Here is a 19,038-nt window from a genome sequence, read left to right as displayed (position 1 = left end):
AGGCCTCTAGAGTGTGTGTGTGTGTGTGTGTATACATATATTATTGATTTCAGAGAGGAAGGGAGAGGGAGAGAGAGAAACATTGATGATGAGAGAGAATCATTGATTGGCTGCCTTCTGCATGTCCCTACTGGAGATTGAACCCGCAACCCAGGCATGTGCCCTGACCAGGAATGGGACCATGATCTGGTTCATAGGTTTACACAACCACTGAGCCACACCAGCTGGGCTGTCCCTAGTTTTAATAAACATACTCTCAAAATCACCTGGGGGGAAAATGATATTTTTTTATTTTTAATTTTTATTTTTAAAATATATTTTATTGATTTTTTTACAGAGAGGGAGAGGGATAGAGAGTTAGAAACATCAATGAGAGAGAAACATCTATCAGCTGCCTCCTGCACACCTCCCACTGGGGATATGCCCGCAACCAAGGTACATGCCCTTGACTGGAATCAACCCAGGACCTTTCAGTCCAATGCTCTATTCACAGAGCCAAACTGGTTAGGGAAAAATGATATTTTTAAAATTTCCATTGTAGTTTTACAGTTCCCTTGTAGAAATAAGTGATGCCTGCTTTTGTTTTGTTTTGTTTTTTTTTTTTTTTTTTTAAAAGTATATTTTATTGATTTTTTACAGAGAGGAAGGGAGAGAGATAGAGAGTTAGAAACATCGATGAGAGAGAAACATCGACCAGCTGCCTCCTGCACATCCCCCACTGGGGATATGCCTGCAACCCAGGTACATGCCCTTGACCGGAATCGAACCCGGGACCCCTCAGTCCGCAGGCCGACGCTCTATCCACTGAGCCAAACCGGTCTCGGCTGTTTTTTTTTTTTTTTTAAATATATTTTATTGATTTTTTTACAGAGAGGAAGGGAGAGAGATAGAGAGTTAGAAACATCGATGGGAGAGAAACATCGACCAGCTGCCTCCTGCACATCTCCCACTGGGGATGTGCCCGCAGCCCAGGTACATGCCCTTGACCGGAATAGAACCTGGGACCCCTCAGTCCTCAGGTCGACGCTCTGTTCACTGAGCCAAACCGGTTTCGGCAATGATGCCTGTTTTTTATTTATAGCTCAGGAGTGATATCAGATCTCCCTTTAAATTTTGTTTGCTTTATTTATTTATTATTCTTTTTGTTCTAATTTTTTTCCTTTTTTTGTTTGCTTGAATTTAAAGAAATCAACTCGGGTTGAAGAGAAATATTAAATAATCGTGCATAAGTAAATACCTAAGTAACAGTAGTGATTTATATTTAGGAAACAGGTGGAAGCCCAAAACCGGTTCGAATTTTGCCAATCTCAAAAACTCATTTTCCACATTTTCCAGATTTCCCTTAACTTTGCCTTTCTCTCTCTCCCTCCAATCAGAGGGGCCAGGAGGCGTGGCGCACCCCTTAGCCCCTCCCTCAGGCAGGGGCATATCCCAGAAGCCACGCTCCTAGAGGCCCTCGCCGTCCACTAGCCCCGCCCCCGCCCCGCCCCTCGAGCGCTGGCGGCCGTCTAGGCCCCGCCCCCTCGGGCTCCTCCGTCTCGGCCGCCGTTAGGCTGCGCTTCGCGGCAGCAAGATGGCGGCGCAGCAGCAGGACAGTGCGGGCGGTGCGCAGCTGGCGGGGCCCGCGGCGGAGGCCGACCCACTGGCCCGCTTTACGTGTCCCGTGTGCTTAGAGGTGTACGAGAAGCCGGTGCGGGTGCTCTGCGGACACGTGTAAGCGGCGAGCCCGGGCCTGGTCGGGGGGCGCCTGACGGGGCGGAGGGAATGGAGCCGAGGGGCGAGGCCCCAGCCGGGAGGGTCTCGGGCGGGGGGGGTCTCGGCCCGGCGCGGCCTCTCCGCGGGGCCCTCCGAAGACCCGTGGAAGTTGCCGGCTTCCTCCCAAGTGTCCCGCTTTTCCGACGAGCTCCTGTGTTCCGAGCGGCCTGTCGGCGCCTCCCACGCGGGACGGTGGCGCTAAACCCCGCTGTGGCTCTGGCCGCGAGAGCCACCGTTTCCCTGGGGTAGTGCGTGCGTCGCCCCTCGAGGGAGCACATCTGGCGTCAGCACCCAGCTCTGCCCGGTAACGCCCAAGTGCCCTGAAGTTGGGGGAACTAAGCGAGGCTGCAGGAACAAAAGGGGAGCCACGCTGTCAGCCGGAGCGGTCCGCCTTCCCTGTGAAAGGGGCCGTCGGCCTTCCTCCCGACGCGGGGGCAGGTGTGCTGCGGGCGGTGGGGCGCGGAGCCGCCGTGGCCTGCGTGTTGCCGGGGGGCGTGGGGGCGGCTGACGGAGGTGCGTGTGGTGACGTCGGGACCGGTCCTGGGCTGCTGCGGCAGGTGTTTTGGGTTTGGCCGGGTTTGAATCTCAGCCTTGCCCCGTCCAACACCCAGACACCTGAACTGAAACCATTGGCCATCTCCTCCTCGCCCTCGAGGGATGGCGTTTTCTGCACGGCCTCCCTCGGTGTGCAGCATGGCCGTCACCTGGGCACTGGCCTTGGGACCCCTTTCCTGGTCAGCGGGCACTGGCTGGGCCTCGCGGGCATTATTTCTGCAGGCACCCCGCCGGGGAAGGGCTCCAAGCTCTTTCTAGCTTTGGGCTGTTGTCGTTGCAGCTCATTTTGCCCGAAACTCCTCCTGTCCCATCTGCACCCCCGTCCCCGCCACCCCAGATCCTTTTCAGACTTAAAGTCCCAATGTGTTACCTCCATTGTCACCATCCCCATTTAATTGGCTCCCAGTGTCTTGCACCGAGCAAAATTTAGGGTCATGAGGGCAGTGACCATTTTTTTTCTGCCCCGTTTATATCCCCGGTGCCCAGCACAGTGAGCATCCATCTTCCAGTCTTAGGTTCAACAGACCAAAATATTTGTACGCCAGATGCTTGGGGCAGAGTAAGAATTAAGGTGATTCTGCCCTCAGAGTTCACAATCTGGCGAATAAATAAGTACCAGCAAATGTTCAGGCTATTGTGAAAATTCACTGTGCAATGGGAGGGTATTATAGGAATCACACTGAGGGTGGGAGGGGGTGGGGATGGGGGTAATGGATGAATAAAGAACTTAGCAGAATTTACCAACCGAAGAGCGACAGCCCTTGAGGTTTCCTTGAGCCAGATGAACCTTTCCTGGGTCAGAGGTCAGGGGACAGCACAGATTCAAACCTTGACTCTTCTATACTCGCCATACTACTTCTGCATGTTCATCCGATCAGAGTTGATTGAAAACAGATGCACCTCTCTGAGCCTCCCTTAGGGCCAGCCCAGTGCTCCTTTACTCCGCCTAATTGGTTTTTTGATAACTTTTGTACTTGGAAACTTAAGCATCACTGTAGCTCTGGCTGGGTGTAGCATTAGATTTTTATAAAACTTTATTTCAACCTCTAAATGACTGTCCTGCTTCAATCTAGTAGAATATACAGGTGGCTGGGTGCCCAGGAGAAAGGACTTGGGACATAGCACTGTAACCGAAGGGGTGGAGCATCTGAAAGGCTGAACTAGAAAAAGGCCAGATGTAGGAAATGGAAACTGAAAGCAGGCTATTTCCTTAGCAGGCATTTATCATGGGGAAAGGTCTTCCTTTCTGCTTTTCGGACGCCCCTCTGCATTTGGTGTCATCTTTGTATGGAACTCTGCATCCAGGTCTGTGTGCCTTCTCATAAATTTAGGCCTCAGTTCAAATGTTACCTTCTTAATGAAGCTTTCTGTGATCCACCCCAGCTGATCTCATTGCTTTGTTTTATTTCCTGCGTGCATTTAATCACTATCTGAACCTAATATTTGTGTTTTTCTCCGCTCTGGAACACAGCAATTATGAGGATCGGGGACTTAGTTTCGTTCAACATTGTGCCTTCAGTGGTGAATCACTAGACCCCTCATCTTCTCCCAGCCTGGTCTAGAATTTTGCCTAGCAGAATAACATCTAGCTTAGTGACAAAGGGGAAGAAAATTCTTAGAAACAGTAAAAAAAATTGTCAGATGTGCAGATTACCTTTGATTATACATTCTGCCTTAAACCTATTAGGTTGGGTATGTAGCTGGGCTATTTTCATGCCTTGTTATCCATTCTTTCTGTGTACTTGATCTCAGCATCACCACCTGTCCAGGCTTCAGGATAGAAACTTGGGCTCAGTGATTGAGTGACAATCTATGACCAGGAGGTTACGATTTGATTCCTGGTCAGGGCACTTGCCCGGTTGCAGGCTCCATCCCCAGTGTGGGGTATTGCAGGAGGCAGCTGATCAATGATTCTCATCAATGTTTCTATCTCTCTCCCTCTCCCTGCCTCTCTGAAATCAATAAAGATACATGCTTAAAAATAAAATGTTTAAAAGAATATTTAAAACCAACAACTCTATTTTCTGTGATAGTCCCAGAGTTATTTTTCTAAAACGTGAATTTAGTCTTGTTGATGCTTTGCTTTAAACATCTGCTTACGAGGAAAATGTTAGGCTTTTATTTCCCTAGCTGCATCATGAGTTTTTAAGTCTAAGGATCTGTGATATCCTCTTGTTCTGCCAGCTAAACTTTCTTTTAAGGCTCTTTTTGTAGATGCTGCCTCTGAAGTCTTCCCAGCCCTGTCCTTAGGTCACAACTAGTTGCTCTTGTATTTGTGTTCCCATAGTGCTTTGCATTCACCTCTGATGATAGTAGCTCCTGTTTGTGGTGCATTTCAAATGTGCTAGATACTGTACTAAGGTCTCCCAACATTCCTAGAGCTGAGTACTACTGTCTCCATTTGACAGAGGAAAAACCGAGATTCAGGAAACCCCTCAGTGTGCTGTGACACCTTTTGCCCTGTGTCACAGTAGTTTGCATTTGTCTTTGTTGCTGGACCTGTGTGTTTGCAGGACCCATCCCCCCACCCTCATTTTTCTGGCATAGGGAGACGCAGGTTTTTTTGTTTGATTTTTGTTAATGCTCACGTGAGGGTATTTTTTCCATTGCTTTTCAGAGAGAGTGAAGGGTGAGGGAGACAGAAACATCGATGTGAGAGAGACACAACTGGTTGCCTCCTGCCTGAGCCCCAGAGAGGGCAGGGGCGAACCTGCAACCCAGGTACATGCTCTTGATCAGGATTCAAACCCGAGACCCCTTGGTGCGCAGGCCAACGCTCTAAGGACTGAGCACACTGCCCACGGCAGGGGGACTTGGTATTTGAATCAGGAATAGGGAGGAAGTTGTCTTTAACCCATTATTCATCGATGTCTTTTAAAAGTTTATCCATTTTGTTGTCTTGTCTTCACAATGCATGACTCAGGTTCTCTGTATGTCTTGTTCTAGCTTTTGCTCTGCATGCCTGCAGGAATGTCTGAAGCCGAAGAAGCCTGTCTGTGGGGTATGCCGCAGCCCTCTGGCGCCTGGCGAACGAGCCGTGGAGCTCGAGCGGCAGATTGAGAGCACAGAGACTTCTTGCCATGGCTGCCGTAAAAATGTATGTGGAAGGAAAACGGAGGACTTGGTCTTTCTGTGATGAGATGGGGTAAAACGTAGAGCTGTTGCCATGTAGTTTCTGAAGGTGGAGCATGATGGATGACTAATAGCACATGTGCTTGCTGGTTATCTGTGGCAATGGCTGTGCTGTTTCATTTCGGTAACCTTATTGGGTTTTTGGGTTGTTTTTTTGTTTTAAGAATGGGCTTAGTAATTACATATTTTAGCTCTGAAAATCATAGAAATCAATTATCCCAGTTTTTCCCTATAAATGACTCATTTTTCCAAAGCGTTATGCCCAGTATTAATTAAAATATGACAAAAGGATATTTCTTAATGTCTTTTAATATAAAATAAAGTCAGTGACTCAAAAAAGTTATCTGCTTTAGTTAATTTGAGAGGAAATTTAAAAATCTATATCAGCACTGGTCAGTGTGGCTCAGTTGGAGAGTCGTCCCGTATACCAAAAGGTGGTGGGTTCTGTTCCCAGTAAGGGCACATACCCAGGTTGTGGGTTTGATCCTCAGTTAGGGCACATGTGGGAGGCAGCCAGGGGATGTTTATCTCTCACATCGATGTTTCGCTTTCTCTCTGTCCCTTCCGCTCTCTAAAAATCAATTAAAAATATATAATTACAGATATAAAAATCAGTTTTTAGCACCTGAAAGGGAAAAGGTTACTATGAAATGTTTGATTATAATAGCAAGATCTAACATCTAAATGCACCCATGCTCTTTTGTGTAACCATATTAGAGTCAGATATATTTATTTTAACATCTGTTGTAACAAGAAATACTACTGTCTTGTTGTTTTCCAAGAGATATACACAGGCTTATTGGTTTTTAAATCATTATAATTTTGTTAATTCCAGACAGTACAAAAATCTCTATATATAAAGGGCTAATATGCTAAGTGTCCGACCATCCATCCAGTTGCTATGATGTGCACTGACCACCAGGGGGCAGATGCTCAACGCAGGAGCTGCCATGACGCACACTGGCCATTTACAGAGAAGCGGCGCTGCGGACCTAGCGCCCATAAAGCAACACTTGGCTTACCCCAAGTGGGACACAGGCCCCATAGCGCAAAATGCGGCCAGTAGCCCAGCCCAGAAACGGTTGCTGTGGGGGTGCTGGGTAATGACGTCACATAGCAGTGACTAGCCTCCTTGCAGTTTCTTCAACCCAGGAACACAGCTTACTTTATAGCCAGGTGCAAACATTTCACACTTTAACCAAATGTCTGTGAAGCATTTTCCTGTGCCTCATCTCACTTGATCCTTACAGAAGTCCTGGAGTAGGTAGATAGGAGACTTGGTGGAATCCTGTTTTCTTTTCATTAGCTGGAAAACGGAGATTTAGAAAGCTTAGAAACTTGACCCGACTGAAAAGAAGTAAGAAATAGTGTACCTTGAAAATGACTTCAGGTTTTCTCATTGCGCAGAATATAGTCAAACACTGCTGCAGTTAAATATTGTACCCTTTCTTCTTGCGTGATCTACAATAATAACCTGCTTCGTGTTGAGATTTACTGCTGTGTTCCTGACAGTTACCTGAAAGAGAAGTTGGGGTGCTTCACTGGGCTGGAAATAGTTTAGCTAAATCAGAAAGCAGGTCTAATTAAGCAAGTTTATTCTATATCTATAAAAGGCTAAGTTGACTCGAGCATGCGCCATACATATAAAGCTCAAACTGGTGCTAATCGCACGCATGTGTTTTCTGTCATTGTTGATCGTGAATTTGGTTGACACTTCTATTGTAGAGAAAGGGCGAATAGCGATATTAAAATATTCTAGTTAATTTCCTTTCAACGTGAATGAATCCGTGCACCAGGCCTCTAGTATAAAATAACGTAGGCTTGTTCCCACTCCATAGCTTACCTCTTTAAAGTGGTTCAGTTTAGAAGACTGAAAAATATTTTCTACCCTTTGAAAAATACAGATGTAGGATTTTTACAAAATAGGATCATACTATAATATATATTTCGACAACTTTTTTTCACATTTAAAACAATTTTTCACCAAAGGACTGTTGGACATTCACGTTAATGTCATTACTCTAACACCTTAGTTAAATAGCCATAGAATGCATATGCCTTTAGCACAAGGGGTACACAGTGGGTACAGTTCTGAATGAGGCTATTTCCCATTCCTTTTCATTGGGAGCTCTGGTTGCTAGCTTGAAGTCAAGTACTTTAGCGGGAGATAAGACAGAAGCATCATGGTAAACCAGAACTCAAATATTGAAGCTTTTTTTTCTTGTAGTTTCCTTTAATTTAAAAAATCAAGAAATGAAAATCATGCAAGCATAATGGGGTTTGGGGGGATTTTTCTATATGCTTTTTATTTTTCCCATTTTAAAGATTAGTGACAGTATTGTGGTATACCTCTAAAAATATTTTTTTTGCCCCTGTATCTCCCCTCTTTCATCATTTCTTACACATTTTTTTTTCTTTTCAGAACACCTGTCATGAAGCACTCTTTAGGTTTCCTTTTCTATAAAACCAGTAGGTTTTATAGAAGAAATATAATTCAGATTTAGGGTTTTTTTGTAAAGATCATTTACCGTAATCTGTTGATTTGTACTTTAGCTAGAATTACTAGCCTTTATCCCTTTTACTTACATGGTCAATTTTCTTTGCTGCACAAAATGGAATGTAGTTCTTGGCTTACTGTAAGCAGATGAATTTAAATTAGAGTATAGAAAACTTCAAAAACCTCACTTGGTTTGGAGTGTGTCTGTAAGCAGAGAGCATGTGGTAAATAAAGCAGACCTCTAGGAGAATTAGTGAAGAGTGGAAGCAAATGTCCTGATTTGGTCAAATAAAACACTAATCTTGGTCTTAACAGGAAGCCTGCAACAAACAGTCAGGGGTTCAGCCCCATCAGCACAGCCAGGAGACTGGTGAGATGTTTGCCAGGGTGGAATAGGTGTAGTTTTCATCTTGCCCTTGTTTGGGATAATGTTGGGCTTGGTACAGGGTTCTGACTAACTTGTGGCAAATCTGATTCTTTCTGTCCCAGTTCTTCCTATCTAAGATCCGGGCCCACGTGGCTACCTGTTCCAAATACCAGAATTACATCATGGAAGGTGTGAAGGCCACCACCAAGGATGTGTCCCTTCAGCCAAGGTAAATGACTCACATCACTCCCTTACGTCGAGGTCATCTTTTTTGTGTGTTTAATTGTCACACTGGACACTTTGCATGTTCGGGGTTGCGTTGTATGAGTTCTAGAAAGTGAAAGTATCATAGTTATGCTGACTAAAGCTGGTGCAAGTTTTTGTATGGGGGGTGGTGTGGAGAAGCACTCCCTGATGTTCACTTCAAATATTAGCTGTGCTGATGTTATTTTCAGAACATTTGACCTGACTCTGAAGTAATTATCACAATCCCTGTCATAAACCGTTCAGTGAACTTTGCTCCTTTTTCAAGGTAAAGTGGCTGAAGTTGCATGGAAATGTCCTCACAGAGGTGTTTTTCTTTTTCCCTGCCTTTCATCTTCCAGGAATGTCCCAAACCGTTACACCTTTCCTTGCCCTTACTGTCCCGAGAAGAACTTCGATCAAGAAGGACTTGTGGAACACTGCAAGTTATCCCATAGCACAGACACCAAATCTGTGGTAAGAGTAACTTTTTTTTTTTTTTTAATGGAAAAAAGTCAGACCTACAGAAAAAATTACAGGCATAGTATAGTAAACTCTTATGTATCCTTTACCTAGATTCTCAGATTAACAACATGCTACCATATTTGCTTAACTATACTTTCTATATACAAATTTTTTGCTTACTATTCAAGAATAAGTTACAGATATCATGTCCCTAAATACTTCAGCATATATCTCCTAAGAACATTTGCTTTAAAAAAATCACTTTTTTGTGTGTTTAATTGTCACACTCAGGAAATGTAGCTTTGAGACAATCTAATATCTATTGAGGGATTCATGTTTCCATTTTAGCAATTGTAATGTTCTTCATATCGGTCTTCCCTGTCCCCAAATCCCAGATCAGTGTGTTAGGTTTAGTTGTCATGTCTCTCTAGTCCTCGGCCAATCTTTGTCTTTCATGACCTTGCCATTTTTAAAGAGAACAGGCAAGTTTTGTAGAATGTCTTTCAGTTTGGGCTTGTCTGCTTCTTCATGATTAGATGCAGGGATGCTCCGTAAGTGATGTGTCCTCCAGATTCCACATCAGGGAGCAAGTGATATCTCTTGGTTCATTGTTGGTATCTTTAACTTACATCCCTTGGTGTCCACCACATTTCTCCTCTGTCAAGCTGCCATTTTCCTTTTAAGAGTAGCTTTTTCATAGTGTGGAGAAAAAGAATTCAAGCTAAAATGATTAGGAAAAGGCTTATCAGTCCTTTGACATTTAATTTAAATAACACAGATTGATGCTTTTTTTTTTTTTTTAAAAATATATTTTATTGATTTTTTACAGAGAGGAATGGAGAGAGATAGAGAGTTAGAAACATCGATCAGCTGCCTCCTGCACATCTCCTACTGGGGATGTGCCCGCAACCCAGGTACATGCCCTTGACCGGAATCGAACCTGGGACCCTTCAGTCCGCCGGCCGACGCTCTATCCACTGAGCCAAACTGGTTTTGGCGTGATGCTTCTTGTTTTGAAAAAACTGTTTGAATTTGGTCCATCTTCAGCAGTGCTGCCCCTCCCTCTTATTGTGATTGACAGACTAGTTCATTTATTTACTTATTTATTTATTTATTTATTTATTTATTTATTTATTTACAGACTAGGTCTTAATACAACTTCCTCTATAGTTTGTTTCAATTTTCCCATTTATTTCAGACTGTTTCTCCCAAAATATATACCTAATTTTATGGGCAGTCTGCAGCTCCATTGCTGTAAAAAGTGAGGCACACACTAGAATTTTCATGAGTTTTGCTAATAGGAGTAGGCCTTGTGGCATTCTTTATTTCTCTGTTGGAAATCTTAAGATCCAGTTGGCCTTTTCAGGAATATCTTAAATCTCCTCTTGACTTTATTGAACTCTTTGTCAAGTACAAATTCTGGTCAGTGCAGCCACTTTCCTACACTAGACTCCCAGGATTCTTAACGGTGTGCTGCAACAGATTCTACCAGTGAACCCCCTCTCCATCTGCTTATCCCTGCTCTCCAAACTAGGGGACTGGGCTGGCTTGTCCCATCGAGCATCCCATTTTCAGGACCCTGTTACTGCTAGGCAGGCACAGTCTGTAGTGGCTGTTCTCTGCATTAAGTTCCTGGCATAAGCTGCCCTGATCTTAACTAAGTTCAAAGTATCAGGTGTGTATTCTTTCTTCTATCTCAGGAGGTCTGTGATCTACCTCTGAAGTCACAGACTGGCAGCCTATGGGTTCTCTCTGGCCCATACACATTTTAATTCCCTTAACTTTTAAAAATGCTTCCTGCCCTAACCGATTTGACTCAGTGGATAGAGCATCAGCCCTCGGATTGAAGGGTCCCGGGTTCGATTCCAGTCAAGGGCGTGTGCCCTAGTTGCAGGCTTGATCCCTGGCCCTGCGGGGGGAGGCAGTCAATCAGTGTGTCTCTATCGCATCGATGCTGCTCTCTCTCTGTCTCTCCCCCTCCCTTCCACTCTCTAAAAATCAGTGGAACAATATCCTCAGATGAGGATTAACAAAATAATAAAAATAAAAATGCTGCCCAAGCCTGTTTGGCTCAGTGGATAGATTGTTGGCCTGCGGACTGAAGGGTCTTAGGTTCGATTCTGGTCAAGGGCACATGCCCAGGTTGCAGGCTCGATCCCCAGTAGGGGGCATGCAGGAGGCAGCCAATGAATGATTCATCATTGATGTTTCTATCTCTCCCTCTCCCTTCCTCTCTGAAATAAATAAAAATAAATTTAAAAAAGAATAAATTGATTCTTTAAAAAAACACACACACCAAAAAAAAACCTTCTAATTTTTTAAAAATGAAAAGAAATAATAAATATAAAAATAAAAATGCTGCCCTAGCCGGTTTGGCTCAGTGGATAGAGCATTGGCCTGCGGACTGAAGGGTCCCAGGTTTGATTCCAGTCAAGGGCATGTGCCTTGGTTGCGGGCACATCCCCAGTGGGGGTTGTGCAGGAGGCAGCTGATCGATGTTTCTCTCTCATCGGCGTTTCTAACTCTCTATCCCTCTCCCTTCCTCTCTGTAAAAAAAATCAATAAAATACATATATTTTAAAAATGCTTCCTTTTTTGCCTGGCTGGTGTTGCTCAGTGGTTGAGCATCAACCTATGAACCAAGAGGTCACGATTCGATTCCCAGTCAGGGCGCATGCCTGGGTTGCAGGCTTGATCCTCAGTAGGGGGTGTCCAGGAGGCAGCCAATCAATGATTCTCTCTCATCATTGATGTTTCTGTCCCTCTCTTTCTCTCCCTGAAATCAATAAAAACGTATTTTTTAAAAATGCTTCCTTTTTGCTGAAATAAGTATGCCAAACTTAAATCTAGGTGTTGGGGGTAAGGGCTGGTTCATCAACCTATCATCTGCTTTTCTGTAGGTTTGAAGTTTTTCATAGTAAATTTTAAAAGGCTGACATAAAATTTTAACATATCTTTGCCTGTTTATGTCTGTCTGTAAAATAAAGTCTTAGCTGTGGATTGATTTGGTTGCTGGTTAAGTGTATTCATAATTTTGATCAGTATTGCTGAACTACTCTGGTTTCTGGTACTACAACCTAATTTCTCTCTTTTCTCCCCTCCTTTGGCTTCTTGAAATTCATGTGATCATTTTGTCTCTGTTGAAGCCTCTCTTTCTTCAGCCCTTGGCCCCCTGTCCCATCTCTCTCCCTCTACAGAACTCCTTAACTGTCAGTATTCCAGCACTTCCTTTTGGGAGCTCCTCCTCTTCTGGCCCTCGTCCTGACTCATGCCCCAGCTGCCTGCCTCACTCTGCCACTCAAGGAGTCTTCCTCCATTTCAGATTCATCTCTTGCCTACCCCCTTTGTCACCATATCTTCCTGGTAAATGGTGGGGTTCCATCCCTAAGCCAGATGCGTTTGCCTGCTTCTGCCCCTCCACAGCTTCCCTCTGCCCATTGCCATGAATTGTCCATTCTAGCTGCACTGATTGTCTGGCTGTTTTGCCTATAATGCTGCCTCTTGGCCTTTTCTCCTTGCTACCACTGCCCCTCTTCTGGAACACCCTTTCATGTGCTCTTTGGCTTTCCCAATGCCTCCCAGTCTTCAAAACCCAAATCAACTGCTTGTATGAGGACTTTTCAGCCTGAGCCCCCTCATCTGACCATTTACTCTGTGAAAATAGAACGTAAGGCTGTGTTTTAACTTCCTTGAGACATTGCTCATCTGTCATTTCTTTGGTTTTCTTTGTGTCTTGAATCATTTTGTGTGAAGGGTGGAAGGCCATAGTCTAGACCAGCCGTGGGCAAACTACGGCCCGCGGGCCGGATTCGGCCCGTTTGAAATGAATAAAACTATTGAAATAAAAGACCGTACCCTTTTATGTAATGATGTTTACTTTGAATTTATATTAGTTCACACAAACACTCCATCCATGCTTTTGTTCCGGCCCTCCCGTCCAGTTTAAGAACCCATTGTGGCCCTCGAGTCAAAAAGTTTGCCCACCCCTGGTCTAGACCCCCACTGGGCTGACACATTGTTCTAACCACAGTAGGAGATAAGAAAAGGGTAGTATCATGGCTTAAGCCTTTACCCACCCCCGAGTATTATTTGACTTGATATCAGTGTGCACACAAGGGAGTGGCCTGGCCCTGGACTGGTGTGTCAGGGAAGCTGTCCTGGGAGCGTGGGGTTCAGACACGAGCCACAGAGAGTGGACATCAGCTCAGACATCAGGGGCCTAAGACCATGCTTCTTTGTTGAAAGGTTTGTCCAATATGTGCTTCAATGCCCTGGGGAGACCCCAACTACCGCAGCACTAACTTCATCGAGCACATCCAGCGGCGGCACCAGTTTTCTTACGACACCTTTGTGGTAAGTGGAGCCCGCGCTCTGATCCCTTCCACCCCCATTTTACCTGGAGAACCTTGGGCCCTATTGTTGAGCTGTGTCACTGATGCTATAGGTTCCCTGGAATGTAGCCGTGTGGTCTGAGCCAGATGAGTGACGACAGCCTTTCTTGAATGACACTGAAGATGAACTGGCCAGCCCAGCCGGTGTGGGAATCGTTGATCAGCTGCCTCCTGCACGCCCCACACTGGGGATCAAGCCCACAACCTGGGCATGTGCCCCCAACCAGAATCAAACCCAGGACTGTTCAATCCACAGGCCAATACTCTATCCACTAAGCCAAACTAGCTAGATATTGTTTAGTTTGTTTTTTAATTTTTATTTTTTTATTGAGAGGAATGGAGAGGAAGAGAGAGATAGAACATCAATGATGAAAATCATTGATTGGCTGCCTCTTGCATGCCCCACACTGGGGATCGAACATGCAACCCGGGCATGTGCCCTGACTGGGAATCGAAATGTGACCTCCTGGTTCATAGCTCGACACTCAACCACTGAGCCATGTCAGCTGGGCTGGTTTGGGATTCTTAGCTTAGATGCCCATGGGGCCAGGCAAGTAATGGAAATGGTCCCTATCAGATTTTCAGGCTAGACTGCCTGTGGCGCGTTATGCTGCAGTCAGCTCCAGCTGGTCCTTGTCATGTGTAAGTACAGGCACAGTATTGCCCGTTTCCTCTGCCAATACCAACTCCAGGAAACTGGAAATGCAGAATGTCATATATCGTCTTGCATATTTATTTTTAACGTACTTCAGGTCAAACAAAGCATATCCACTGGCCAGATGTGGTCATTAGATTTGTGTCCTTTCGCTAGAGCTGAGTGATTTTGAAGGACACACTGTTGACTTGGCAGTATAGTGATAGATAAATTTGGCCAATGGCTTGGAATAAACCTTTTATTTATACATGTGTCAAGTTAGAATTTTGTAGTAGTCAGTCTTTTTTCTTTTAATATATATTTTTATTGATTTCAGAGAGGAAGGGAGAGAGAGATAGAACATCAATCATAAGAGAGACTCATTGATATTGATCAGCTGCCTCCTGCACGCCCCCTACTGGGGGTTGAGCATCTGCCCTGACCAGGAATCTAACTGTGACCTCCAGGTTCATAGGTCAATGCTCAACCACTGAATCGCACCAGCCAGGCAGTAGTCAGTCTTAATGGCTGTATTTCAAGACCCGAGAAGGAAAGCATGACTTTTTACTGAGTTGTTGTAAAGAGTATTCATGGTCTGATACGTATCTGAAACTCAGACTTGAAAATAACTGTCCTTTTTGTTAATGCCATAAAGATGAATATAATACCCAAGTAGAAACTTTGCCTCGTTGAGTTAGAAAGGCTGGTTTTTACCGTGGCCAGTTCAGTGGTTAGAGCATTGGTCCATGCACCCAAGGATCACAGGTTTGATTCCAGGTCAAGGGCATGTATCTGGGATGCAAGTTCCATCCCTGGTCCCGATCAGGGCATATGCGGGAGGCAACCAATCAATGTGAGGGGTCTCTCTCACATTGATGTTTCTCTCCCTCCCTGCCTGCCTTCTACTCTCTCTAAGAAAAAAATCAATGGAAAAAAAAAATATTGTCAGGTGAGAATTATAAAAAAAAAAAGTAAAGAAAGGCTAGTTTCACTACAGTACACTCCACATATGAGTACTGGTCTGTGTCAGGTTCATCTGGGTGCTCACTAGTCCTCAATATCCCCATTTGAGAGAGCCACATTGTTTTAATCATCAGGATGACGCAGCAGAGGCACAGAGAAATCAAGCAGTCAGTCTAGACTTCCATGGCTAGCATTGCCAACCATGGAGCTGGGAGCTGGTTCCTGGCAGCCTTCTCCAGGGCCCTGTGCTCAGCTCTCCTGCTTCTACTGAAAGTGAGTCCTTGCAACTGCAAACAAGTGCTGAGGTTGTGTCTGTTTTGCCCCTAGGATTACGATGTTGATGAAGAGGACATGATGAATCAGGTGTTGCAACGCTCCATCATTGATCAGTGAGCAAGGCTTCTACTGTCCGTCTCGAGTTCCAGAGCTTCCATTACATGTTATGTGTGAATTTTTAAATATACAGTAGACCTGGATGTGGTGTTAGGACAAGGTCACTTCTAACGGGGAAGCAGGTTCCCAGGTCAGAGCCCTCCTTTCCTTTGGGCTCTTCCCCTACAGTTAACCGGTTTGTCACATCTTGTCTTTGATTGCTCCTCGGCTACTTCCTGGGGTTTCTGCTGCTTCTTCCCGAAGAAAACCCAGCCTCTCCACCTGTCCTTGTTTCACTCTTGTTCCTCTCACCCAGCATTCCTCTCTCAGGTCCTCCAAGCCAGCCAGGACCTTTTGTGGGTCATGAATAGCACAAATGAGATAAGTGTCTCCTCTCCTCGTCCCTGAGGTGTGTGAGCTCTGGCAGCAGTGCATCTGACCACTGGGGAACTCCTGTGCTGAGGAAGTTCCTGCTAGTTGGTCCTTGCAACAGCTGCCAGAGCTGGAGTTACCTCCCAGGAAACCTTTTAGAAGTCCTGCTGGGGTGAATGTTCTGGGTTTAGCATGGTCTGATGCTGGAAGTTTTGATCAGTGATATTTTGCTGCCACTCCTGCACACCCTTAGAATGTACTGGTTCAGTCTTAAATGCCTGCATGGTGCCTTTTTAGGATAAGGTGTAACCACATGTTTTTAGTGGAAGTAAGTGTTTCTAGGTTAGAAACTTAGGTTAAACTCCATTTCTCCATAAGTGGGGAAGAAGGTCGGCTAAGAGAGATAGGAGGACCATAGCTCTTTGCTTATGATTTTCAAACTAATAAGGTATTTTCAAATGACTGGTCATGTTTACATTTCTATTTGGGACCCTGCTTACATTCTTGTCCTTGAGGTACAAGAAGGAGGAGTCCTCAAGTGAATAAAGAAAGAAGAGGTTTGGGGCCCGAGTGGATACCAGTTCCTTTATCTTTTGTTAATTTAGATTAAACTGAGCATTGCTTTTCTATCAGTGGGAGGTGATAGGAAATCTAATATCACAGCCTGCCATCTCTTCTGATAAGACACTTCAAAGGCACAACATCTCCTATGAGCAGTTGTTCATGGAAACTGTCTCCTGGAAATTTGCTTTGGTAGCAGCTCAAGAAGCTTAAAGTTCAACATGTTTCACGATATTAATAAACACAGGGCTAAGAGCTGGCAGTCAGATCCACAGGAGCAGAACCTCTGATGGACCAAACGACATCTAGATCTAGGTTTGCGTTTTCATGTCAGCCCTCTCTAATCTGATAGGAAAATTACTTCTGGTCATTGACCGAGGTTGCAAGTGACAGGGCTTTGGGCCTGTGCCCTGCTGCTACGGGGCTCTCCTTACCTGCCAGTAAGAACTTCGGATGCCTAGTAACCAGCAAAGACAGGGCCCTTTGGGGCAAAATAATATTTTCTATTGTGCTGTTGCTTGGGAGGCCCAGATGTTAAGCTCAGCTTCCTCACTGTAGTTTTTGGAAAGAGTTCACTCAGACCTCCCTCAATTGAGATCATCTCGGTCTAAGTTTAAAGGGAAGTTTGAGTAAAACCTTCATTTGAGGGACTGAAGAGAAAGTGTCTGTCTCACTGGAGGTACCAAGAAACTGCTTTCCTTGTATTAAGTGCACTTCATGTATTTCTAATAAGATGACTTTCCAGAAAGTGAAATTTGTTACGTTCTGGCTTTTAAAAGGTGAAATATAAATAAATTTCATAATTTATCCAACCGGTCAGCTTCAGAGCTTGTTTTCAATGCTGCCACCTGCTGAAGTCTGGGCCTGGGCGCCTCTAGAAGGTTGTTGCTCTTTCTGAGAGGAAGTTCCTGTCTGTCACAAGTGAGTCCCACTGACTCTGATCTCAGCTCTGACACTTCACCAGCTGAGCCTCGCTGGGCCGGTCCTCTGGAAAGTGAGCGCACCCCCACTTCTCACAGTTGGGAGGTCCGGTGAGATGAGGAGTGACTGCTCCACGAAACAAGCCTTTACGCACGTGCTTCAGCTCCGTTCAGGTGACTGAGCAGCAGCCCCAAGACATGGTACTAAAGGTTTCACAAGTTAGGATCTGAGGTCCTGACGCTTAAAGTTCTGCACTCTTCTGCTGGCTGCAGGACATCTGGCAAACACTTTCCCTCTCTGTTTCCCTAGGATAAAAAGTGTTTTGGAGAAGTTGAGCTTTTACTATTACAGGTGAAATACTCAAATTTTACTTAATTACATATATATTTAAAACACTTAGAGATGGCTGGGTTAGCTATCACTAAACCCGGCAGAACATTAGTTCTCCAGCTCCATCTTGAGCATATGCAGTGCTCCTGACCTCCCTCTTTTTTTTTTTTTTTTCCTTTTTTTTAAATATACTTTTATTGATAGGGAGAGAGAGAGAAACATCAGTGATGAGAGAGAACCATTGATGAGCTGCCCCCTGCACGCCCCACACTGGAGATTAAGTCTGCAACATGGACATGTGCCCTGACCGGGAATTGAACCTTGAGCTCCTGGTTCATAGGTTGATGCTCAACCACTGAGCCACACTACTGGGCTCTCCCTCCTTTTAAAAGCAGTTGCTTCTGCCACACCATCCTGGTCTCTCTTCCTATTTCTCTACCATATTCCTTTTCATGTCTTGACAGCTGCCTCCTAGTTCCCTTCCCTTCCCTTAGCTGTTGGAATTTTCCAAGGCTCTGCCCTGGACTCCTACTCAGCCTACACCACTCACCCTATACCAGGGGTGGGCAAACTTTTTGACTCGAGGGCCACAATGGGTTCTTAAACTGGACCGGAGGGCCGGAACAAAAGCATGGATGGAGTGTTTGTGTGAACTAATATAAATTCAAAGTAAACATCATTACATAAAAGGGTACGGTCTTTTTTTTTTTTTTTTTTTTTTAGTTTTATTCATTTCAAATGGGCCGGATCCGGCCCACGGGCCGTAGTTTGCCCACGGCTGCCCTATACCCTCTCCCTGGGCAGGCAGACTTACCCACTCACCACTTGGCTTTCATTACCATCTGTGTGCCCATTGGCTGAGAGCCACAGTTCTAGACCAGACACCTTTCTGGAGCTCCAGGCCCATAGAGCCTGCTTCCTCATAGAGTTGTTCACCCATATGACTTGAAGGCATCAGTCAAGTACTGCCTGACTCTTACTGAACTCATCACCTGCTCTCTTACTACTCATCTCCTGCTAGGTTAAGTTCTTTTTCCCCACAGGTGGTACCACCATCCCTCCAGTTGCCCAAGAATTAACCTGAACATATCTTAAACTCCTTTGTCCTCCTCGACACCCCATGTCAACAAATTGTATTGATTATAGCTCCCATATAACACATTTGTGTGGGTTTTGTTGTTGTTAATCCTCACCCAAGGATATTTTTCTATTGGTTTTTAGAGGGTGTGGAAGGGAAAGGGAGAGACAGAGAAACATCAATATGAGAGAGACACTTCGGTTGCCTCCTGTACACACCCTGACCAGGGCAAAGATCAAGCCTGTACCTGAGATACATGCACTTGATGGGAATCGAACCCAGGACCCTTCAGTCAGCAGGCTGACACTATCCACTGATCCAAACCAGCTAGGGCAGCCGTGGGCAAACTACGGCCCACGGGCTGGATCTGGCCCTTTTGAAATGAATAAAACTAAAAAACAA

The 19,038-nt window shown here is 45.1% G+C and overlaps 1 protein-coding gene across 1 annotated transcript; it reads left to right on the top strand.

The window, feature by feature from the left end:
* The first annotated feature begins 1,563 nt into the window (after nucleotides 1-1,563).
* RNF114 (ring finger protein 114) lies at nucleotides 1,564-17,119 on the top strand. Its single transcript, XM_081097918.1, has 6 exons — nucleotides 1,564-1,713; nucleotides 5,257-5,407; nucleotides 8,429-8,535; nucleotides 8,912-9,026; nucleotides 13,260-13,367; nucleotides 15,330-17,119. Exons 1-6 carry the CDS (start codon nucleotides 1,574-1,576, stop codon nucleotides 15,393-15,395), a joined length of 687 nt encoding a protein of 228 aa, XP_080954044.1. The 5' UTR covers nucleotides 1,564-1,573; the 3' UTR covers nucleotides 15,396-17,119.
* Nucleotides 17,120-19,038: the final 1,919 nt, after the last annotated feature.

This window comes from Myotis nattereri, assembly GCF_964212035.1.
Source record: "Myotis nattereri genome assembly, chromosome: 8".
Classification (NCBI taxonomy): domain Eukaryota; kingdom Metazoa; phylum Chordata; class Mammalia; order Chiroptera; family Vespertilionidae; genus Myotis; species Myotis nattereri.
This window is presented reverse-complemented; position numbering and strand designations above follow the sequence as displayed.

Bases quoted from the DNA above. Each gene is read 5' to 3' on its own strand.
- RNF114 (XM_081097918.1), top strand. From the start codon at position 1,574: ATGGCGGCGCAGCAGCAGGACAGTGCGGGCGGTGCGCAGCTGGCGGGG. The intron at 5,408-8,428 runs GTATGTGGAAGG...TTTCTGTCCCAG, and splicing joins GCCATGGCTGCCGTAAAAAT to TTCTTCCTATCTAAGATCCG. The intron at 13,368-15,329 runs GTAAGTGGAGCC...TTTTGCCCCTAG, and splicing joins TTTCTTACGACACCTTTGTG to GATTACGATGTTGATGAAGA.